Source organism: Populus euphratica, unplaced genomic scaffold (assembly GCF_000495115.2).
Source record: "Populus euphratica unplaced genomic scaffold, PopEup_1.0 scaffold44.1, whole genome shotgun sequence".
NCBI classification, from domain to species: domain Eukaryota; kingdom Viridiplantae; phylum Streptophyta; class Magnoliopsida; order Malpighiales; family Salicaceae; genus Populus; species Populus euphratica.
Window position 1 is genome coordinate 856,894 of NW_011499865.1, and position 24,253 is coordinate 881,146.

The 24,253-nt window shown below is 35.1% G+C and overlaps 2 protein-coding genes, 1 long non-coding RNA gene and 1 pseudogene across 3 annotated transcripts; 2 read left to right on the forward strand and 2 right to left on the reverse strand.

Moving 5' to 3' along the window:
- The first annotated feature begins 2,087 nt into the window (after positions 1-2,087).
- LOC105126051 (nodulation-signaling pathway 2 protein-like) lies at positions 2,088-3,745 on the forward strand (annotated as a pseudogene).
- Positions 3,746-9,413: 5,668 nt separating this feature from the next.
- Positions 9,414-14,397, forward strand: LOC105125936 (inactive receptor-like serine/threonine-protein kinase At2g40270). The gene is made up of 9 exons (XM_011026611.1): positions 9,414-9,870; positions 9,995-10,133; positions 10,826-10,897; positions 10,977-11,123; positions 11,217-11,342; positions 11,821-12,404; positions 12,605-12,795; positions 12,873-13,005; positions 13,556-14,397. The coding sequence occupies exons 1-9, from the start codon at positions 9,753-9,755 to the stop codon at positions 14,164-14,166; spliced, it is 2,121 nt and encodes a 706-aa protein (XP_011024913.1). The 5' UTR covers positions 9,414-9,752; the 3' UTR covers positions 14,167-14,397.
- LOC105125935 (uncharacterized) lies at positions 14,045-19,701 on the reverse strand. The gene is made up of 3 exons (XR_842329.1): positions 19,035-19,701; positions 14,419-14,566; positions 14,045-14,351 (listed from the first exon to the last, which is right to left on the reverse strand). It is a non-coding gene; the product is annotated as an uncharacterized LOC105125935 (long non-coding RNA).
- On the reverse strand, positions 14,714-19,056 carry LOC105125934 (ethylene-overproduction protein 1-like). The gene is made up of 5 exons (XM_011026610.1): positions 18,972-19,056; positions 16,891-18,928; positions 16,078-16,369; positions 15,683-15,992; positions 14,714-15,522 (listed from the first exon to the last, which is right to left on the reverse strand). Exons 2-5 carry the CDS (start codon positions 18,849-18,851, stop codon positions 15,293-15,295), a joined length of 2,793 nt encoding a protein of 930 aa, XP_011024912.1. The 5' UTR covers positions 18,852-18,928; positions 18,972-19,056; the 3' UTR covers positions 14,714-15,292.
- Positions 19,702-24,253: the final 4,552 nt, after the last annotated feature.

Consider the following 24,253-nt stretch of genomic DNA (forward strand, 5'->3'; position numbering starts at 1 on the left):
TGGGGATCATCCTTTCCATTACACACCTCATTATTACTATTTTTATTATTTATTCATTTTTTTTCATCTCAAGTTTTTAGTATGCATCAAAGAAATCTTATTATCTTTGATCTTGTAATTACACAGGGGTTTACAATGGGTTAAAAATCTAGTTTTACTCTAAACACGAATATCTTACGATGTGTCTTTTTTTTTTTTAGATTAACGTGGGTGTCCGGGTCAGCTTGCGCGCACCACGACTAATCCCACAGGCCCTGAAGTTAACGACCATGTAAACCTCCAGTGGCCATCCTATGAGCAACCAAGGACTCGAACCTGAGACCACAGAGGGAGCAAACTCCTTGATCCCAAGTCTTTACCACTTGGCCACCACCTAGATATATCTTTGCTTGATCATTAGGTAGTCATATTGGATCATCTTATAGTCTTAGGTGCTCATAACTAGTTCCTAGGAACAGCTCTAAGTATCTCAAATTTGGTCTTTGCTTGAATTACTAGTGCTTTGGACTCAATTCTACTATATCCTTAATCTCCCTACACCTAACTCTAGTCTAGCCTCGTACATGACCCTAATATAATGTTTGGCATCTTATATTTAATTCTTAAATCATAGGAAAATTAGCCATTGATTTAAAGAGATAAGAGGGAGTGTTTTTGCTTTTGCTTTTGAATATATTTTAAAGTATTTGACTTGAAAAAATATCAAATTAATATTTTTTTAATGTTTTTTTGATTATTTTAATATGCTGATATTAAAAATATATTTTTTTAAAAAATAATATTTATTTTAGTATATTTTCAAGCATGAAAAAATATTTTAAAAATAACTTTACACCATAATCATAAACACCTATGGTAAGTGAGCTCTCATCAAAATTTTCTCCTCAGTGGTATTCTATTATTTTAGACTTAATAGAAAATTTATTTTTATATACAACATGATTGATTCCTTGGTTTCTATGAATGATAAAAACCATCAAATTTTTACATCTTAAAAGAATTTTATGATAAAAAAAGTTGATCATTAAACAATAAAAAATATTAAGACTACTTTAAAGAGGAGAGATAGTAGTCAGGAAAATCTTCATTTATTTTTTCATTTTACACTTATAAGTAACCATACAAGGTAAATTGTACATGATAACCTAAAAAAAAAAAATGAAAATCCTAACTATTATTATAAATTTGAAGGGTAAGATTTAACAAATATAATTGTTTATGATATAAGGAGACGATCGATCCCAATCCGAAATTAGTTGACAAAACCACTTGGCATTGTTTCATATCAAAATTCCAACCTTTTTTTCAGGCTTTTAACCCGGACACCACCTCCTTTGTATACGCTTTTCAGACAAGAAACACCCAATGTATATGTTAAAATAGTTAAAATACGTGTAAGCTGATTTGAATATCAACTAGAAGATATCGACATTACCTGACGTGTCTTGAGTAAGATAGCACAACTGTCCCTATACCCGTTCTTCAAATTCCATAATTCGGCAGCTCAGCTAGGTGTCCACAGACTTGAGATACGTATGTCCATGCAAGCAGGGCGGAATTTTATCTAACTGAGATAGAATATGGAAACGATTATCTTATCAATGATTGTCAGCTCCCATCCTAATTATCTGCTCCCAATTTTTGTAACAAGAATGTCCTGTATTGACAGGGATGTGGATGGAAACGATATGACCATTTTGACAGTTATTTCTAGCATTTTATACTTAGAAATATTCTCGTGTGATTAGACCTCTAATTTGTATGATTGTAAGAAGCTAGAGTTTTCTTCAACAAAAGCCTTTGGATTCTTATTGTAACCAATACTATAAACTTAACTATTATTTCTAGATTGATAGACATTGATGATGCTGAATATAAGCCAAACTAATTGCAGATACAAAGACATATAAGAGAACAAGAATCTGTTGTTAACAGAGCGATAAAAAGGAAAGGAATTTTATAATTCAAGTACTTGGAATTGATGTAAAAATCGATTTGCAAAGTAAATTATTCAACAGTTTATCTCAATGAAGTTTCCTTATAAAAATTTTTAGGTAGACCTGATCATTGCAAATTATCACCGGCAGACATGAAGAGTCTGGTAAAATATTTGGAGCAGTATTTTGAGACGCAAGTCAAAACGAATCTATTGCTGATATTTTAGCTATCTCTTTTGTTATAACCCTATCTAGTACTTCAGGTCTGTTGACAAAGAACCATGTCCTTCAAGCTATAGTATTTGGGAAGGGATCTTAATGCAAAGGCTAAAATTGTTATAATATAAATCTCTCATTTCTAAAATGGAATGTTTTGAAGTTGGATGTTCTTTGAGGAGATTTTTTTTTTTTTACTCTGATTTGAATGATTATCATCAATCGGTAATCAGAAAAAAAGTGGTTTATAAACAGCCTGCTAATTTGCCCAAGGAGAAGTTGATTGAAATAGAAACTATTACAAGTTAGTAGTGTGGAGAAAGGGGCTACGAGTGACAATGATGCCCGCAATCTCAATGTTTTTTAATGTCGCTTTTTTGCTCCTCTCATTACGTGCTACCTCTATATTTTCCAGGTGCATTATCAAGGCTATAAATTCATTTTCCACGACGAGCTTGAGTGAACTCCATGGAAAAAAATTGCTTGTTGATCTTCCTTGTTATCCATGGCAGAGTACTTACAGTCCTCTAGAAGAAGCAGGGGATTTTTTCGAAACAGAGATGGCCAATTAAGCAGCCATCCTGATCACTCTTTTTCATGTATCTCTATTGAAGATTTCTCTGACGTTTCCTCTTCTATCCCATTTTCCCCAGTTATACATGTTGATGAGCCTCCAAGTTTCCCTATTCTTGTTGACGATTTGCCTGTGGAGCAGAAATGTTCCCTAATTTCGGAGTCTGGTATTACTTTAGATGACCCAGTATTGATGGTGCATGAAATGGAGGATATTAGCGACTGGTTGGCAAGTGAGAGCAGTCCACCCGCTCTAAATGGAGATGATGCAGGGAGCCTCTTGAGGGAGGTATCTATAGGCACGCTGATGAATCAAACATCCTTGATTCTGCCTGGTACTGGGATGGAATTTGATAACCAATTGGGCATTCTCCATCTGCTTAAGGCTTATGGAGAGGCTGAGGAGATGGAGACGAAAGAGTTGGCTGGAAAAATTATGAGTCGGTTAAAAGAGAAGGCTTGTCCTTTTGGTTCAACTGTCGAGCGACTTGCTTATTATATGATTCAAGCACTGGAAGGGGAAGTGGACTTTCTATGGAAAGAAGCGAGCAAGAATTATGAGGCTGCATTTAAAACATTCTATCAGATATTTCCTTATGGAAGGTTTGCTCACTTTACAGCCAATTCTGTAATACTAGAAGCCCTCCCTGAAGATGCTGACATGGTGCACATAGTTGATTTTGACGTTGGTCAAGGTGTGCAATGGCCTCCAATGATTGAGGATCTTGCAAGAAGAAGAAAGAGAAGGGTGGGATTGATTGGAATAAAATGGCAGGAGGAAGAGGATCGCAGCGGTGTTACTTCCACGAGGAGGTCTGAGGAGATGAAAACTCGCCTAAATGAACATGCAAAAACATTTGGTTTGAGATTGAAAATGAAGGAGATGGATAAGGAGGCCTTAGTTACTGAGATGAAGAAGACAAAGAAAAGAGGGGCAAGAAGTGAATTTAGCCTTCAATTGCAAGGTGGGTCTCCCTCAGATGGGGAAAGGGAAGCGTGTTAGGAGTCTTGTGGAGATTCAATCCGCCCCGATGGTAAAGGTGTTAGTGGTACCAGGGGAATTATAACTATTGCCAGAGAAAGCAAGGCACTCTCAGAGGTAGGCTTGCAGGCTTGGAGAATGAGGGAAGATAGTCTTATGGAGGCCAAAGAATTGATCAGAGAAACAGAAAGCTTCTACTGTGCGACCATTGAAGGAGTGAAGGAGAACCAACCGGTTCTGAGCTATATGGGAATTCCACTGGTGAAGGTTTCAAGTTGGACATAAATGGAGGAGTGCTTACTCAGAGGCGACAGACAAAGTATTAAATTTTCATTATTTGTTCACCCAATTTTATCTTTCTATCAATTCTCTACAATTACAGAATTTTATAATTCTATTGGACATGAGGTCTTTTCAGCACAATCAGTGGCGAATTTTCTCGGTGCAATAAATCGGTAGCAGCAGCAGCAGCAGCATTGCAGTGTTCATCAAACATAAGCTATCGCACAGAACTTTTTGTTGGCCAATTTGCGCAGACATATCCTGGACGATTTAAAGATCCAATCAGGCTACGCGTACCTGGACAAATGTGGCATCACAAGTAATTTGAAGAGTAAATTATAAATTAGTCCTTATAGTTTTGTAAAATAATTAAATAGTCCCTCTAACTTTAAAAATAATTAATTAATCCATACATCTTTAAATGTATTTCTAACTTGGTCTTTTTCACCTATTTCATGCTTTTATAATTAATTTTTTCTGTTTAAGAAATAGAAATAAAAACAGATAATATGGAAAAACAGATAAAAAAAAACAAGATATGTTTTAAAACAAATGTATTTTAAATTATGCACAGTCAATCTTAAACAAGAGTTTAATTAATTATTTCTTAAATTAAAAAATTATTTAATTCATTTTGAAAAATAAAAAATTAGAAAGATTAATTTATAATTTTCTTTGAAAGGAAAAAAATACTAATAACTATTAGTTTAATAAATTTAATATATCTTGTAGTTGGTTAGCTACATATTGTATTATTATATTCATGTTAATATATACTTATTATTAATAAAAGCTTAATTTATTTTTAATATTTATATAATATTAGATTAATAAATCTAGAGTAAAGATAAAGTTTATAAGATAAAAATACTTTTACAAAATAAATTATTTTGTAAAATTATAATGTTATAATTATAAGATTCTTATTATACCAAAATATTATTCCTAAAATATTTTTAATTGATGATTTCTTAAAAATTGAACATTCACTACAACCATAAAAGTTAATACATATTATATTTTCTTATAAAAAAGTAATTATTATTATAAATTAAAATATAAAAAATATCCAGAACTCATATAATATATACACTATATTAATTTATATAAAAATTCAATATAAAAAGATTAGATATGTTTTAAAACAAAGGTATTTTAAATTATGCACAGTTAATCTTAAACAAGAGATTAATTAATTATTTCTTAAACTAAAAAATTATTTAATTCATTTTAAAAAATAAAAAATTAAAAAGACTAATTTATAACTTTCTTTGAAAGGAAACAAATACTAATAACTATTAGTTTAATAAGTTTAATATATCTTGTAGTAGTTTAGTTATACGTTGTATTATTATATTTATGTTAATATATATTTATTATTAATAAAAATTTAATTTATTTTTAATATTTATATAATATTAGATTAATGAATTTAGAATAAAAATAAAGTTTATGAGATAAAAATACTTTACAAAAAAAATTATAAAGTTATAATTATAAAATTTTTATTGTATCAAAATATTATTTCTAAAATATTTTTGATTAATAATTTCTTAAAAATTGAACATTTATTAAAACCATAAAAGCTAATATATATTATATTTTCTTATAAAAAGTAGTTGTTGTTATAAATTAAAATATAAAAAATATACAGAACTAATATAATATATACACTATATTAGTTTATATAAAAATTCAATATAAAAAGATTACCTGTAACTTATTGCGAGCCACGGTTGCATGTGGCGGGAATAACGCCGTCACAGGCTCACAGCATCAACCAAAGCGCCAGGACCTAGGGCCACGGATTTATTCGGGCCTCAAAATATGGAGAGAACCTAGAATTCCAAAGTGGGTTCATCAAGAGCTCACATGTTCTCGGGCTAGAGTGCTTTTTGGTCCATTAGTTTTAGCCGAAAGATGGCCACTATTTTATGGTCCCTTTTTCTTTTCCGTTGCCTTAAAACTCGGTCAAGATTAGGCCTCATTTTGTCAAGAAATAAAAACCCCGAAGCCATCCCGTTTTACCCTCCTTCCTCTGTGTCAAATGTCAATATACATGTTTTCAATTTATTAACTAGCCCTCGACTAACTTCTCTATCGGTGAACTTTAGCCAGTGGGAATCGCTTGTGGTAGTAAAATCTGTGCAATCATCCATGATCCAGCACACCTTCCCTCCCTTTGACCTTTCTGTGCTATGTTCCATAGCTTCATCTCAAGACGGGATGGACTGGGTAGAGCAAGCATTGCCAGATGTGGTGGCTCTCTGTTAAGTGACTCGTTTTAACCTTTTAACCTGGTCAATGTATGGACGTGGAATTCAGTGTAATTCCCCCATCTATTGGAAAGCTTGATTCCAAACCAGTAGAAAGACCGGTTCCTCGGCAGAACCTTGCTTAAGACTAAAAAAGTTGCGTTTCTTTATGAAAAACAGAGATACGAAAAATAAAAAAACAGAAAAGATACAGCGTCACTGCTTGAAGAGGTCGTATGGCATTTTCTTATTGCTCCGAGAGGTTACTATGTCATTTTAGATAAGGAAACCAAATGTGCTCCTATCCACGTCAGGAGCCTGACTCTACCCGTAAACAACACCCATTAAGATTCTGGAGCAAGTAATCGTGGCCCAGCCCTGACCAGCCTCTGTGCCCTAGTGCGTAGCTGTGGTCCGATCATGGGTCCAGCTCCAGTCTCTAAGCTCCCATGGGGTGGTGGTAGCTTGCTAGTTAGAATACAAGATGACATGTTGAAGAACGGTTTTATTGATTGCCGCCGGTCATTATAATCCAAGCAAATGTAGATAAACAAATTTAAGTAGTTGGACTATCAATTCTTGTCACATCTGTTAATAATTCACCAAATGGCTTGGAAATAGCTCGTTTCATTTACCCAGTTCATACCTTGCTGCTCTCAGTGAGAGAATGCTTTAAAATAAAATAAAATAAACTCATAATCAAGAAACATTATGAGTGCTTCTCTCTCGCATAAAATGATAGAAAGATCCCAATTCCTAATCCTTTCTCATTCTCCCACCCACCCTCCGCACAGATTAATACCTTGAGAATTAATTACAGGCTAGCTGCAAACTTTGGTTAATTAGTGCTTCTTATACTGTGTTTCACAACAACCTCGCTGGCCGTGGGATAAAAAATTAATTTTTTTTCATATTTTTGAATTGTTTTAATACATTGATGTTAAAAATAAATTTTTAAAAATAAAAAAATATATTATTTTAATATATTTTCAAATAAAAATCATTTTAAAAAATAATCACTACTATAATATACAAGAACACTTTAAAGTATCTGCTATCTTCTTATGCTATTTTGAAGCAAGCTAGCTATACATAGGAACCAGAAATTGTTTTTTTTTTATTTTTTTTTTGGGCAATGCTTTAGATAGCTCCTCTCATAAGAACAGAGATCAGCAGGGTCACTGTTGCGTGCAAAAACTGCTGGTCACGATTAGTTTCCCACTATTAAGCAAAAACAATATATTGAAACATGATTCTGTCAGGCCTAAATAATTTTACAGAAACTGGAAAAAGGAAAAGGATCTCCACTACAATGGCTCTGCACCTCAAAATAGATCATACTCCATGAAGATTATTAATCGTTTTCAACCAATTCGAAGAAATATAATATCCCTCCCCAACTCCCATGCTTATCTTCGAAGCCATGATTCCCCCTGCCATGCTATCTTTCGATATGTAGTCTCATCATTCAGAACATGCTATATGCTATATATGTATAATATAGGTTGAATGTATGTATCTTATAGCCCACTCTCTCTTTCAACTCTTCTTTTCTTTATATTTGGATTCCTTGGTTGTTATGTTGCTACGAACACAAGCAATCAAGCTGAAGTTGGTCCCCTCGGCAAACATGTAAAAATACCATGAAACAATCGTTTGTCATCACGTAACTATCATCATCTCTACTCAACAAATATGGCTGAATGATTTTCGTATGTGAAAATGTGCGCATAGATATATTATATATATAAAGTAGCCTTTCCTCTCCCTTTTCATCTTATTCCCAGCCCGAGTAGACTTTCATTATGAGAATTATAGGTGATTTTATAATTGATATATAGCAGCATATAACCATCAACCCGTAACTGTTATCAAATAATCATTTTAATTTAATAACTGAAGTTATTAGATAAAATATTTTTTATATTATTTTTAATATATTTTTTTAAATGATAGTTTTTTAAATATGAAATTTATATAGATTTATATTATTGTATCTTTAATTTTTATCAAATAAATAAAAATAATTAAATTTAAATTTGTGGTCATTTGATTATTAAAATTTTGATAATATGTCAAAAAACTATTTTAATTTAATATTTTAAAATTTTAGGTGAGATCTTGAAATATAATTTATATTATTTTTTGACACATTTTTTAAAGTGAAAATTTTTTAAATTTAAAATTTATATAGATCTATATTATTTTATTCTTGATTTTTATTAAATAAATAAATAAATAAAATTTATATTATTTTTTAATAATTTTCCTACAGTTTCAGATTAAATTTACTAAATGTGAATTATGCAGTAATGTGCTATCTAACTAATTTGCTGTCCGAATCTGTCTGGAACTCCTATTGCTTTTAATAATATAATCTGTACTATTCAAGGTATGCATGCATACGGCACCGCTGCTTCCGCCTTTATTGACTCTTCATTGAATGGCGCCATTTCTGAAGCTTGCGGTTGGCATTTTCAATTTTATCTGCAGTGTAAATTGAACTGGTCCTCTTAAACAATGAACTGGTTCAATCCTGGCCTGCACCAGGCAGCTCTTCGAAAAATAAAATAAAACAATTACCGCATAATTATCTTACCTGCCCTACAATATTTATGTGTAAAGAGAGTGCAGATATGGGTTAAGGGCATATCTGATAGAATATATTTTGTTATTTAATTATACCCCAGTAACTTAGAAATACACACGCCAAACATATATTATAACGGTCAAAGCTTAAAGTACGTAAATGATGTTGTTCCGACATGAATATGTCATAAATCAGACAGTGCCTACCATTGACAAATTCACATGATAAACATATTAATTCAGAATCAGGAATTAATTAACATATAAACACAGGCAAGATCAGGAAGGTGTCTTGCAACGTCCATGGAACATGCAACTGCAACATTTGGAATCAATCTGTTGAGTTAATCAAACGGGGATGCTCGGACCGGTTTCTTCGTTTGAAGGAATCCCGCATAATTGTTGATCTGTCAAAGATTCGAAATTTTCTTCGATTTACTACGTGGATAATATTCAATATAAAAAACAAAGAAAATTACAAAGGTCGAAAAGGAATAGCAACTACACGTCACGTGACAAGCAAGTGGTTGTGGAGGGAAGCTTAGAGGACGGCGCTATGTATAAATTTGTTTGTAGGGAAGACAGAGTCCAATCCATCAGCAATCAGACAATCAAAACCCAACGTTAATGAACCGCCGCACACAATTTTTTAATCTCTTAGCCCGATATTTCGGGTAATTTGTAATGTTTCGGCCTTCGATGTCATCTTTGATTAAAAACAAAACGTTTATAATCGCCCCATACGCACGCGCTTTCTTCTCTTCTCTTCTAAATTAGCTAGCTCCACTTGCCAACCCAAGACTCCGTCAAGCTCCCCCCCACCCCTCCCTGTTTTTGTTTTCTTTATTTCCCTAGTGTGTTTTTGATCCATATTTCTACCCCAAGAATTACTTTCACAAGTTGTTGACTATCTTTTTAATGATGGATGGGTGGTGGAGATCGAACAGTACTGTGAAGCTTCGCATGAAGATTTTGATGCTGGTTCTGTTGTTACTGCAGCAAAGCTTGAGCTTTTGTTGGTCTCTAAACACGGAAGGTGATGAGTTATGCTACGTTTTATGTCCATAAAGCTACGAGCTTTTGTTTGGCATGTCCTTACAGCTTTGTTAAAGTTGGTGTTCTTCTATATAGAAATGTGATTGTGTTTGAAAATGGTGCAGGTTTGGCTTTGTTGAGGTTTAGAGAGATGGTGGAGAGAGATCCACTTGGAGCTTTATCGAATTGGATTGAGAAAGATGGAGATATTGATCCTTGTTCTTGGTTTGGTGTCGAATGCTCTGATGGCCAAGTTGTGATCTTGTAAGTAAGAAAAGTGTCAAATATTAAGTAATCAAGCATTCCAATCCTACAGGAGTATATCTTTATCCTTTTTGCTTGCAAGTTAATTAAATTTGTAATTTTGGATGGTCCATTTAGTTGAATCAAAGATCCAATGTGTTTAGAGGTGGTAAATTCCACTTGTATATTACTGGAAATGTGAAATGCTCGTGAATAATGTTAACTTTATCCAAGCAGATTCTAAAGTCAGAAATGTTGGATCAAAATCCAGACTTGAGCTGTCATATTGAGTTTAATTGTTGGATGAACTTGAAGTGAAGGAAAACATAGAGTCTGCTTTGTTGTCAGTCATTGTACTTGGTTGGTGCAGAATCGATCATGGTATAAAGCTTTCCCTATAAGTGATCAGATGACAAACTATTTAATGCAGTGTATGATGTCTCCATGGACAGTTCATAATAATGCTGGCCTCCATGGAGCAATTCTAGCTTTTCTTTTTCTTCCTTTTGTGATTTTATCATGTCATCTATACTCTTCTTTTTCACCTTTTCGTATGCTAATCTTACCCCATTTATGCAGTAATTATCTGGTGTAATTATGAAGTTTATTATCATTTAGCATGTATCAAACATCCAGTCATTTCTCCTCTTAGTAGCAAAGTTTTTTTTTTTTTCTTTTCTATTTCCTTAGAGTCAGAAATGTTCAACTTGTAGGCATTTGACAGATCTCTGTCTTGGAGGGACACTGGCACCTGAACTTGGGAGACTAGCTTACTTAAAATCATTGTAAGTTTAAACCTCAGCCTGGATTTGATCTTTGGAAACCATTTTATGGGTTTTTATCTAATTCACATTTTCCATTCAGAAATTTACGCAACAATTCTTTCTACGGAAACATTCCTCGAGAGATTGGAGAGCTGGAGGAGCTGGAGGTGTTGGACTTGGGATATAATAACTTTAGTGGACCATTTCCTTCTGACTTTTTTGCAAATAATCTATCACTGACTACCCTGTAAGTTAATTCATCCTGGCCGATTATATTACTTAGTTTTTTCCTTCTTAAGCTTGAATGGTTTGACTAAATCATCTCTGATCCTTATTGCAGCTTGCTTGACAATAACAAGTTTCTAGATGGCATATCTCCTGAAGTAAATGACCTCAAGGTGCTTTCTGAAGTTCAGGCAGATGAAAATCAGTTAAGAGCTTCCTGTTGCTGCAGAGACATTACCTGGTAAGCAAGTGCTATTACTGTTATTCCTACAAGCTGATACTTGATGCAGCCGCTATAGAGATGTCAAGGCAGAAAAAGTGGGAGAGGAAGTGGTGGCTTATGAGAGGGGAGGTGGATATGATATTGGAATAATAACTAAAAGGAAAAGACGAAAAAGCTAAAGCAACTTATAGGAGAATGCAATGGCCATAAAATCAATTCCAAAGGAACTGACATCCTAGTTAATCACAATGTACAATCTAGCTTTTGATTTATTCTGCCATCTCCCAAATTTGCTAATGCAAACAGAGGACCTCCTCCGGTGTATGCAAGGCGAAACATGAAGCGACTTTTGTGTGCCTCAGTTTTCCCCTGATTTCAATTTCGTGGAATCTGCTACTTGATTAGTTTAGTTTAGTTTACACTAACAAGTGCTTTCAGTTCTCAACTTAAATTAACTTCCCACCAGCTTCCTGACAACACTTATTTTATTTGTCAGGAACAATGTTCAATCTAGAAATATAGCTCACCGGATGCTGCTGCAGGTGGCAGATCCTCCAAATCCACCCACAGACAACAATCGTCATAAAGCTAATCAAAGTGGTTCTGAAGCATCGCCTTCTCCATCTTTATTGTCACCATCCGGATCTCAACCATCACCATCAATGGCACCCTCAGACTCACCGTCTTTATCACCGTCTCCATCATTCTCCCCATCACCATCTCCTTCGGAGTCTCCATCATTTTCTCCAGCAGAATCCCCCTCCAGTCTTCCTTTGCCTCCTTCACCCTCACTCATGATTGCACCAACTCCAGCTTCACCTGCTCCAAAAAATGAACCACGTGTCTTTATTGGACAACCACAACATGATGGGCTGTCAACGGTCCCTGCTCCAAGTCCAAGTCATTTGGAGCGTTCAAAGTCAAAAAATCACACTGTTCTCATTGCTGGTGTTATTGCTGGCTCGATGTTTGCTCTGATTTCAACCGTTGGCTTTTTTCTCTTTAGAAGAAGCAAGGTAGTCACTGTCAAACCTTGGGCCACAGGTTTAAGTGGGCAGCTACAAAAGGCATTTGTAACGGGTAAATCTTCTTTTTTGTAAGGATCACATGCACTTGTGCGAGCACACAAAACCCTGAAATAGCCAAGCACGGAGGCATAAAATTTGTGGATTAACACAGCTCAGTAACCACAGCTTTAGCATCTGCTGCTTCCACAAATGACATGTATAGATTTTGATTCAATCTTGTCTTTTCTGATTTTTGGTAATGTGTCTTTTCAGGTGTACCAAAACTCAAGAGACCAGAACTTGAGGTCGCTTGCGAAGATTTCAGTAACATTATTGGCCCCTTTTCAGATGGCACAGTGTACAAGGGGACACTATCTAGTGGGGTTGAAATAGCTGTGACATCTACTGCAGTAAAATCGCGTGAAGAATGGTCGAAAAACTTGGAAGCCCAATTCAGAAATAAGGTACTTGACATTGAAATTTGCTAGCTTCATCCATTTAATATTGGCTCCCGTAGATGCTAATTTTGCTAATCTTTCAGATTGACACATTATCGAAAATGAACCACAAGAATTTTGTCAACCTTATTGGATTTTGTGAAGAAGATGAGCCTTTCACAAGAATAATGGTTTTTGAATACGCTCCAAATGGAACTCTGTTTGAACATCTGCACGGTAAGTACCTTACATTTTTATGCCTCTTCTGAATTCGTCAAGTGATCATATCTAAGATATAGTTACATTCTGCTGGATCATTAAATTAGTATGGCATTTTATAGGACGTGTGCTCATTGAAAATATCAGTGCCGGCTTTTGTTCAATCTGTGAACTAGCACTGAATTTTTATTAGCATAGAACTGACTATGCACCTCAAAAGATGATAAAAGGAAGAAAAGAAAAAGAAAAAAAGAAGAACTGGATTTTTCCTATTCATTTAGTACTTTCTCAGAACTGCAAATCATATTCATATCCTTGTATTTTGCAACAAAGAAGAACTGGATTTTTCCTATTCATTTAGTACTCTCTCAGAACTGCAAATAATATTCATATCCTTGTATTTTGCAACAATATACAAAGGAAGCCGTTCTACTTCTCAGTTAGACTGCATACTTGATGGCTGCAGTACATTTGCATCATAGCATTTAGAGGTCATTGAAGTTTCAGTAACTGACCTATAGTACTGTTTTATGGTATGAATGACAGTTGAATTCTTGATTTCTTGTAGTAAAAGAAGCCGAACACTTGGACTGGGGAATGAGACTACGAATAGCAATGGGCGTGGCATATTGCCTCGAATACATGCATCAACTAACTCCACCTGTAGCCCATAAAAACCTGCAATCATCGTCAATATATCTAACTGAAGACTATGCAGCCAAAATATCAGATTTCAGTTTCTGGAATGATGCAACAGCAGCAAAGACTGGGTCACCATCCATGGAGCTTCTAGAATCACAATCATCAGATCCAGAGAGCAATATTTACAGTTTTGGGGTAATTTTGTTTGAAATGATAACCGGTAGGATCCCATATGCAGTGGACAATCTTGCTGACTGGGCATCAGATTACCTGAGAGGAGAGCAACCATTAAAAGAAAAGGTGGATCCAACTCTAAAATCTTTCCAAGAGGAAGAGCTTGAGAAGTTGTCGGAAGTCATAAGAAATTGCATCCATCCTGATCCAAAGCATAGACCAACGATGAAAGAGATTGCAGCCAAGTTAAAAGAGATCACATCAGTGGGACCTGATGGAGCAACACCAAAATTATCACCCCTCTGGTGGGCAGAACTTGAAATTATGTCTACTGAAGGAAGTTGCGAGGTTAACTCAGTCTGAAATTCGGATTCAAGTGTACTTTTCATGCCCTGTTTTCCCTGATTCTCTTGCTGGTTCTCAGAAGCAGTGCTTTATAGGGTAGATAATACTTGTATCTAATTAACGTAAGCATGATGTTTGTATATAGCTGAGGAAGGGGGACCTCTTGTCTGTCCATTGCTTTGTTCTTTCTCCCATGCCAAAGTCTGTATAAAATTCAAGTATCTGTAAGTATACTTGCGAAATAAAAAAAGGTCAGTTTTTGAATATTACCAGTTGCAAATACTCTAGGATGAAAAATTTGAGTCAAAGTCTACCACTGCTGTAACCTCCAAACACCTATCACCCTTGTTTATGACTTTGTATGCATTTATTGTTAGGGGGCGGTCCGAAGCATATGGAGAAATCTCAGGCCCCAGATCTGTCACAGTAAAAAATCAACCTTCCTTATAGTTACTGCTTATGAGCTCACTCGGCCAAAATGCAAGTTAGGTATGGAAATATAGAAGAGAAAAGAAGTAGAAACCAGAAAGTGGTCAGCTGGAGAAATGCAGAACTACAACAGTAGTTAACTCGAGAACATCACCTCTGCCATCTTTAGTTTAAAGAAAAGCATGACACAACAAAAAGATTTAAATCCCTACCCTGGCTTTTGTTCATGTACACGAATGAACTCAAGGAGGAAGAAGGAAAATAATTCCTGTTTCTAATGAGAGATTAATTGTGAAACCTGTAACTTTCTATAGTATCAATAGCATGAAGTTGCTGTACATGAACCCTTCCAGCATCAATCCCATACCACTAATCGATCATGTGGTCATGCCTATACAGAACGATCTGCGAGGGACATTGTTTAAATGCAGTTTGCAACTCTCTTTTCTAGCTCTATCATCAATACCATTAAGATCTATATACTAATGAGTTCATTACAGCTTCTTGATGCAGACTGTAAATAACTATCTGCAAGGGCATTGTCCAAATGCAGTTTGCAACACTCTTTTCTAGCTCTATCATCAATACCATTAAGATGTATATACTAATGAGTTCATTACAGCTTCTTTATGCAGTCCTTCCTTCTCATAGCTGGGATGGTTTTGTCGCTGGATGTCTGATAGGCCATGATTTCAAAAAAATGAAAAAGAAAAGCTCAAATGCTTCGTGTAGCTTGGTCTTGTGTTCTATTATACAGATCAAGTGTGTCTGAGTGGTTTGGGTCCAGGCAGAGAGCTGCCTCACAATCTTGAAGAGCAGAGGTTTTGTCTCCCATTGATTCATAAAATGCTGCTCGAAGATGGAGCATTTGCAACTCAGGCTTGAAAGCTATGGCCTTAGTAAGCTCTTCTAGAGCTTCAGCTTCCTTTTGGTCATCCATTAGCACTGAGAATAAGAGTAAGAGTTTTGATTTCACAGTCAATAATTGTGTTCAAGCAAAGAGAAGAAAAATGAAGTCAATAGAATGGCATTGAAATAAGTGTAAACTTATGAGGAGTTGCATCGAAAGGGGGCAGAATTTCTGAAAAGGAGTGGTGCTGATTACCAGCTGCTCTGTATCTGTATGGGTATGTTCTTAGAGGATCCAGAAGTGTTGCCATCTTAAGGTCGTCTTTTGCCTTCTCGCGGTCACAGTATTCTGATCGTTTCTCATATGCTGATGCACTGTAATGTGCCTTCTCTATTAGCTTGGTCATCTCATCAAATGCAGCTTTTCGTTGATTTTTTATATGATAGACACGTGCCAGACCTTGATGAGCTCTTGTGTGCTTGATGTTAAGGGCATTCTTGTAGCAGTCTGCAGCCTGATCCAGCTTACCACAATCCACATAAATACTTCCTAAATTATTTAATGCCTGCATATTATCAATGCTCATATCAAACAAGTACATCGAGCACAAATGAGCATATGAGAAACATACTGGTATAGCCATTACTCACTTGTCCTTTCCTAAGACCATCTGAAGGGCATCTAAGAGCTTCCTCCAGAAGTTGGATGACAGTAGATGAAGATTCAGGATCCAGATTTGTATCAGCTAATGTATATGCCTTAAGGAAGAAAGCTTCAAATGACCTCTGGATCGAAATGGATTTCTCAGCTTTAGAGAGAGCTTCTTCACGATGATCAGTGTCATATAAAAGCCATCCTTCATATATCAGTCGTTCATGCACAGAACTGGAATGATTTCTAGCCAATCGCAGACAGCGCATTGCTGCCTTCTGACAATTTAACCTAGAGCATTAAGTTATCCAGTGGTATATGTCATGTTATTGAATATAACAAGGTCAAACATCTACATGACAAGTCCAAATTCATTATGCTACATGTACTGGAAAGATTCCTTCTTGTTCCAGAAGTGCATAAAAGGAAGGATGTGTAGACAATGAAACAAAAGAAACAAAAATGAACATAAGATTTAGAATCACTATATCAGATCAGGAAAAAGTAGGATCGCTTCATTGTTAACACATTATTCATGCAATGAATTGCATGAGTTTATTAGATAAAATGTACAAAAACATAATGTTTTCAAGCTGGCTACGGGTTTATTATCTGATGGAAGGAAAAATGAGATTGATACACAAAAACATGCAAGGGATGCAGGTTTTCAAAGATTGCAGAGCAGAATTTTAAACAAATAAAGTAATGCAAAATGGTATAAGCTTATTAGAAGTCAAACTTGATGATGATTAAACTGCATAATAGTGCAGCTGCTTGAGCTAAATAAAAAGTTTTTCCATCACAAAACTTACCGCAAAAGAAGCAAAGATTGTCGAAACCATAGTAGGCTCTTTGCAGGATCATTTACCAGCATCTGATGTATGACAGCCAGAGAGCCAATGTCATCAACAGAAGACCATCTTTCGTAAAGTTGCATCCAGCAGTCAGCCATACTCCATTGCCGAACGCGATGGCTGAGAAGCTCAACCAAGTGATCTCCACTCACCTTCCCATGGAACATCATGTAATTAGGCTTCAAGGTTAATAATGCTCGAATATCCCTCAAAGCAGTTTCATAATCTTGAAGAGCAATGAAAAACCATGCCCTCAACTCAAGACAATCAGGTGAGAGCTTGAACCTGATAATTTTATCAATCTCTTGAATAGCTGCCCTAATCTGTTTCTCTTCCACCTTCATAACAGCTCTGAATTTGAATGGAAATGAAAGGGTTGGATCCAGTTCAGTTGCAGTATTCAAATCCATTATTTTCTCCCGTCCAACACCATACAGAGATCGCTCTTGGTACATCCACCCTAATGGTTTATATTCAAAAATAAGAGAGTTCATCAACCTAAATGCTGAATACTGTTGCCCTTGTTTGTATTTGGTCCTAGCAACACCTGCTAATGAATAAACATGACCTGCATCAACAGCTGCCTCAAAATAAAATTGGGCACCCTTGTATTCTTTTCTCTCAAGCATTACACAACCTAGTTGATGCAAAGCAAGTGCTTTCTGCCACTTTTCTGTAGCAAACTCTTCCAACCCCTCCAATAACATCACTGTTGTGCTCAGTGCCATATTCTCCTCCATAGCAACCTGGCTCAGGAAATAATAGAGGAAGAATGAAGCGTGCCCCAGCATGGCCAATCTCTCCCTTGCCTCCGGGATACAAAAAACACCCCTCACTTTGTGGTTATACAGAGAGTTTGGAAGCTCTCTTAGAAACACCTGTAAGCAAGAGGCTACGAGAAGATTTGCCCTTTCTTCCAAGGCATGATTAATAAGAATCAATGCATCCTCAATCCCACAGACCAACGAAGCCAAATGAGCATCACAAACACATTTCAACTCCTCACAACAAAACATGTTTGCAAAAGAAAGTAACTCCAAAACAATCGCAGGGCAAAACAAATCAACTCTCCTAGTCCTACTGTACACTTCCACTGCTCTCATCCCCTCCACTGATATCCCAGTCTTCGAAAAATCAATCTTATCTCTTCTTGACTCCACAAAGCTACCATATAGCATAGCCTTAAATGGGCCCGAAAGAGAAGCAATTTTGAATCTAACACAATGAACCAGCTCATCACCAATGCAAAATGAAACATCACCATTCTCCTCCAAACTCGAGCTCTCATTATCACCAATGCAAAATGAAACATCACCATCCTCCTCCAAACTCGAGCTCTCATTCCCCACCGATATTTGACTACGAAATGCCTCAAGATCATCTTGAAAACATTGGCAACGATCATAAATCGAGTTCGGATCGTATCCAGAAACCAAAGCAGCCATTGGACATTCAAGGATGTACCCACTACAATCCTTTGATGACACACCAATAAACTCATCTTCTCTCCTCTCAAACCTTAACCAAGCAGAAAGCACTGCCTTCGAGTGCACATCAAAAGCATATTGCCTCGCTGCGCAAAGGCACCTTCTAAGCAACTTAGGATCACCTAATCCTCGCAAAATCGAATACTGCTCGATGCATAATATTGACTTATCCGTTAGTGAGCAAGTATTCAGGCGTCTATGAATTTCAGCTAAAGATTCCACATAGTCTATAGGCTGCAAGTAATAGTCTATAGGGGGTTCAAGGAGCTCAGTTGTTGGGAGTCCATAAGGAAGTAAAGCTTGAGCTCCTGAGCCAGAGATTGTAAATTTAGATTTTGGAAGTTTTCCTCTTGAACCGGAGTTGTTATCTTGGGGGCTTAAAGCATGGACTTGTGTGCTCTTGAATCTATCAAAGAGCTTAAAACCATGCATTTTTTTTCCTTAACTCAAGATAATTATCTTGTGTATGACACTCAATATCTATCTATCTATCTATCTAGAACATGAGACATGAGATTCAAGAAGTTTTGATAAATAAGGATTAATTTCTAGTGCAAAGAGAAAAAAACGAATCCAATGAGAAAGTAAATATTGTAAAGGTTATATCATTATTACCTCTAGACTGCAAAGTAGAAACAACTCCAACAGAGAAAAACCAGAGAGGGGAGACATAGACAGGTTGTTCGGCTAAAAATGACGTTTGGTTCTTGAGAAAATGAAGGAAAATTTTGGGATTCCAGACTTTGGACATACTGTTATCTTTTCTTTCATGGAACAGATTCTTGAGAGGGTTGTGTGCGTCCTTTTTTATACCAGCCTATCTCTCTGGATAAACAGTTGCAGTGGGCCCCTTAATGTGGACTTCGACAGTTTTGGTGACCTGAAAGTTCTTGGTTGATTCGGTGGCTCACTCCAAAGTTAATGGGTTTAGGTTCAGCACTCAAAACCACTCCATTTTTGCTATAGTGTCAATAATAGATGGTCAACGCATGAGAGAGGGGGGAGGGAGGGAGAGAGAGGGAGGGTAATTAAGCTGTCTTTTCTTCAACTAAAGATTGTTGATTTAAGTAGCAGCACCAAATTTGCATGCTAAGCAAAGGTTGGAGCTCTGGAGTAAATTTATGAATCAATAGAAGTAAAGGAGCTTCTCGGGTGTCCTCGGCACCAAACAGACCCACATCTTTATCAAGTCTTCCTTTCCTTACTATTTGAAGTAAATCAAGGACACCATCAACGTTGAGGTTTCATTTTGAAGTTTTCTTCTTCTTCTTCTTCTTCTTCTTCCAAAGCAGATATTTTATTTGACCTTAGTTTTGAGTCATCACCTATCATCGTGTACTAATTCCCCATTACAAGTTTATTTTAGAATATAATGTAATAAATAACTAATGATACAATCATATGAACAAATCAACTATGTTTCAGAAAAAAAAAAATATGTTGCAAGCTTCACCTACCATAAAAGATTATGGTATTTGGTAACCATTTGATGAAAGAAAACAAAATTTACAGTGATAATCGCTAACTATTGATGATTATTTGGGAGATAGGAAGCAGCACAGATATTAGCTTGATGAAATGTCTTAATCCAACCTATATATTTAGTTTCCAGCGTAGATAAACAAAAGGGATGTAAATCCCAATTTAAAGATCTGCGTAAATTAAGCTACAAGGTCTTCTAACATGACACATGCAGATGTCAAGTGAGAGGAACAACCATTGTCTAAAAACATTGAAAAAAGAGAACACAGACCACATTATTGATGGTTAGGTGCAATAGATCTAAAGCATCCCTTTCTTAAAGAAAAACCTGTTCTTGGATGCTCTTTCCTCCACTAGCAATTCCCGATGACCAAATTATTGGAATCATGGGAGGACACCTCAAGAAAACAAGTCTAAATATAACCCGCAACTTGCAAACTCACAATAAAAATTCAAAATAATAATAATAATAACATGCGCAGCCTCAAACAGGTCTAGGCAGACAAGGGTTGTGCTCACGTGTTTTAAGACTTCATGTGATAAATCCTGAAGCAAGCTCAGACGCATTCATTCTTAGTCTTAGCAGAGGAAGGACAAGCACAGCCCACTCTGGTCCTTCAAGTTTTAGATTTTGATCATTTAAACTCATGAACAACCATTCGACATTTTGGTCAACTCATCATCCACGTATATGTACACCAGCGGCAACATATAGCGGACATCTTATCCATGTGAGTTGTGCTGCAGAGAAACAGCATGTGATCGCGGATTCAGCATGCCTGAAATTATGGTACAAGGGTTACAACTAGGATGACCTCAATCTCAATTCTTATACAGTGTTTGGTTATTATTTTAGAATAAAAGGAACTTAGATAATAAATATAGAAATGTATTTGATTAGAAAAATAAAAATAAATTTATTTATTACATAATTCTAGAGCGATTTTTTCAACTTTCAAAATAGAAAATAATATGTTTCAAGAAATAATATTTTTTTTATTTTCAAAATATTATTGTTAGAAACTTCTAATTCTAAAATTATTCAACTAAAACATGTAAGGATAAAAGTAGTTATTATCACAGTTTTAAAACTTATATCGAGAGTCGATTCGAGGCAAGACCTGAGTTATTAGTCAAGAGGCTTTACTCGGGTCGACCCAAATCAACATAAAAATAAAAGTAGTTATTATCACAATTTTAAAAATTTAACTCAATAGTCGACCCAGGACAAAGCTTGAGTCATAAGTTAGGTTGAATAATGATTCAAGTAAATGTAAAGATAAAAATAGTTATTATCATAGTTTTAAAATCTGACTCGGGGGTTAACTCGTAGCAAGGCTTGAATCACAAATAGAAAGTATGAACATAGGTTGACCAGAATCAATACATGTATAAAAATAATTATTATTATAATTTTAAAATCCAAATCAAGAGTTGACAAGAGATAAAGTCTAAGTCACAAGTCAAGATGGTCAACCCGGGTTGACCTAATTATTTTTTAAAGGAATTAAAACAACATTATTTTGACCAAAAAAGTCAAATAAAATTCAACTAGTTTTTTACCCATATTTTGTCCCGGATCAACCTAGTCATAGATTAACTTGGGTCTTAATCTAGTTAGGTTGGGGCAACAATTTCTCTATTTTTTATTTAAACTCCAGACCGATCTAGGCCTCAAGTTAACCCACCAGGCCAATCTAGGTTTTATAATTGGGGTTATTATAATATTATTGATTTCAATATTTAATATAAACAAATAAGATAACATCTAATTATTTTTTAAAATATGTAAATTTGATAGTAATATATGTTAAGGATAAAATATGTTATATATATATATATATATATATATATTGTTTATCATAACCAAATATAATACAAAAATAGCTACTTTGTCTTATACACTGTTATCAAACATAATTAGGCCTTCGTTTTCTTTTTTATCTTGTTTCAACTATCTTCGTTTCTGATATCCCAAAACATTATATATCCTACTAATATTTTCACATATTTGTTTATGGTTGATATTATGTTTATGAACCTGAAAGCTTCATTGTTCAATTTTACTCCAACCCTAACCCATCCATCTAGTCTAGGTATCTGTAATAAGTTTCCATGCACGCATGTGATAGATCTCAAATTGGTGAATTATAATGCTACTTTTATTGTAAAATTCTTCATTATATCACTTTTCTAAAAACCTTTAAATTTCATGTTGAAATGTAAGAGAGGAATTCGATTAAAAAATGAATTGAATTATACAAAACATGTTAGTTGACATGACTAAAAGATTGATGTCTTCTCCTAAGTGCAGGAGTGTCGAAGTAATAAATAACCCGGCAAGACCGGGGTCGAACCACAAGGAGGTTAATTGTACAAATTATAAAATTCATGATTATAACTTATGTTAACAACAAATCAAGTTCCTTTCATAGCTCAGGTGTCGGTTATACCATACATTATGGGCTATGAAAGTGCCAAACATTTGTTGTACCAAGTGTTATGTAACATAAATCAAGATTAGTCATTTAACAAGCAAAGTATTAAAGAGTGAACAAGATAGCAAATATAAAACATGTTAGTATCAAACATTAAAGTCCATATTAAGTTTACATTATACTTATTCTTACACCATTAGTGTAACCTTTTCACCTTGACATAATTAACTTAGCTAGACATAATGAAAGAAAGCAAAATAGATAAACAAAATAAGAACATAAAAGTTAACTAAGTAAAGGAAAGGAAATGAAAGGCATAAACTTAATATTAATGAAAACAAAGCATAAAAAATACAAAGAGAGAAAGGAAGAGCATGATCTTGATCTGGAAATCAAGATGCCTAAATGCATGGCAAATGCCTCCTTTTATAGGCCAAAAATGGGAACTATTGATTTGATGACTAATTGATAAGTGGGTGACCAACTTTTGACTTGGTGACAATCCTTATCTTCTCTTGTCTGCCCAAAACGTCATTGATAACGTCAAAATTGGAGCCAGTTGTAAACATGAAAGTTGTAGGCAATTGTCTCAGCTTTCTTGTGTAAAAATTTCAGCTCATTTGGACTTCTAGAACTCCAGATATGGCCAAAATACCGAACAGTGCTCGGGCTGGAAGACAGATTCGGGCTTCTTTGTTGTTGCTACAATTTGGACTTGATAATGGCCTTTTTAGATCTTGGGCTCCATATGAAAGTTGTAGGCCTATGTCTTACCTTTCCATCCATATAAATTGGACCTAAATCTGAGATATATAGCTCTAGATATGACCCAATTACCGAACAGTGTTCCGGTTTGGATTGCACCGACATCTCTTTTCTAAGTTTGGCCATCTCTTTATCCTTGCAATTTAAGTTCTTCAAGTCATCAATCAATCCTTTCATTTCTGTGATAGGCCTGCATTAAAAATAGATATTTACCACAAATTATAGGTATCTTATCTTATTAGATACATTATTATAAAACATATTTTAGTTAAGGAGTTATTGATACTTCAAGTGCAAAATGATAATATAAAACCATGATAAAAATGCACTTTTAAGTACTAATCATTAGTGTTTAAATTGGAGAGGTTGGCTACATATTTTAACTATAGTTGATAATTTGCACATATAAAGAAGGATATAAAGAGAAATAATAAAGTGAGGAGATCTTAAAATCAAAGATACTTAGGAAAAAAACTAATGTGTTGGATAATCAATCGATTTCTTAGTTTAAGCAATATGATCCATTTTTTATAGTCAAAGTGTCTAATGGCTTGATACGAAAAGTCTAAGTGGTTGATGGTTGGTACCCGTAAAAGGCCTCATTTGATGAAAGTATGGACTTTTAGATGTTTAAGTTAGTAACTTTATAGAGAGAAAGTTCAATGATATTTTAGAGAGATAAGCTCTAAAAATATATGTGTTACAAATATTAAGAATGAAGAGATTGTGAACCTAAAGTTAAAAGGATTCAATTGTATTTAGAACCTATAAGTTTTGTCTTTTTACATAATGGATCAATATAAAATCTGAAGAACTCGCGTGGGATCTTGAAAAAATTCTCAAGGGAGTGTGGGGCTCGAGCAAGGTGTCTAATCCCATTAGAGGTGAAAAATAGATCCAGACACGCTATATAGACCCAAACACATTGAGCTTGGGCATGGTGGCCTAAGCCTATATGGGTGCTAGGTAGCACGCCAAGCATAGGCCTTGAATACCATACCCAAGTCCATGCACCTTGGTAGTAGTTAGGTTTAAACATGATAACCCAAGCCTATAAGGATTTTTTTAGGCCTTTTATGATTTTTTAGGCCTATTAAATTTAGGTTTCATAGTAACCCCCTAAATTTTTGTGATATTTGTATGAAAAGA

Coding starts and splice junctions, on each gene's coding strand:
- LOC105125934 (XM_011026610.1), bottom strand. CDS start 18,851: ATGCATGGTTTTAAGCTCTTTGATAGATTCAAGAGCACACAAGTCCAT. Junction 15,993..16,077: donor ATGGTCTTAGGAAAGGACAA/GTGAGTAATGGC, acceptor GATAATATGCAG/GCATTAAATAATTTAGGAAG. Junction 15,523..15,682: donor ATACAGATACAGAGCAGCTG/GTAATCAGCACC, acceptor TCTTATTCTCAG/TGCTAATGGATGACCAAAAG.
- LOC105125936 (XM_011026611.1), top strand. CDS start 9,753: ATGATGGATGGGTGGTGGAGATCGAACAGTACTGTGAAGCTTCGCATG. Junction 11,343..11,820: donor TGCTGCAGAGACATTACCTG/GTAAGCAAGTGC, acceptor TTTATTTGTCAG/GAACAATGTTCAATCTAGAA. Junction 13,006..13,555: donor TCTGTTTGAACATCTGCACG/GTAAGTACCTTA, acceptor GATTTCTTGTAG/TAAAAGAAGCCGAACACTTG.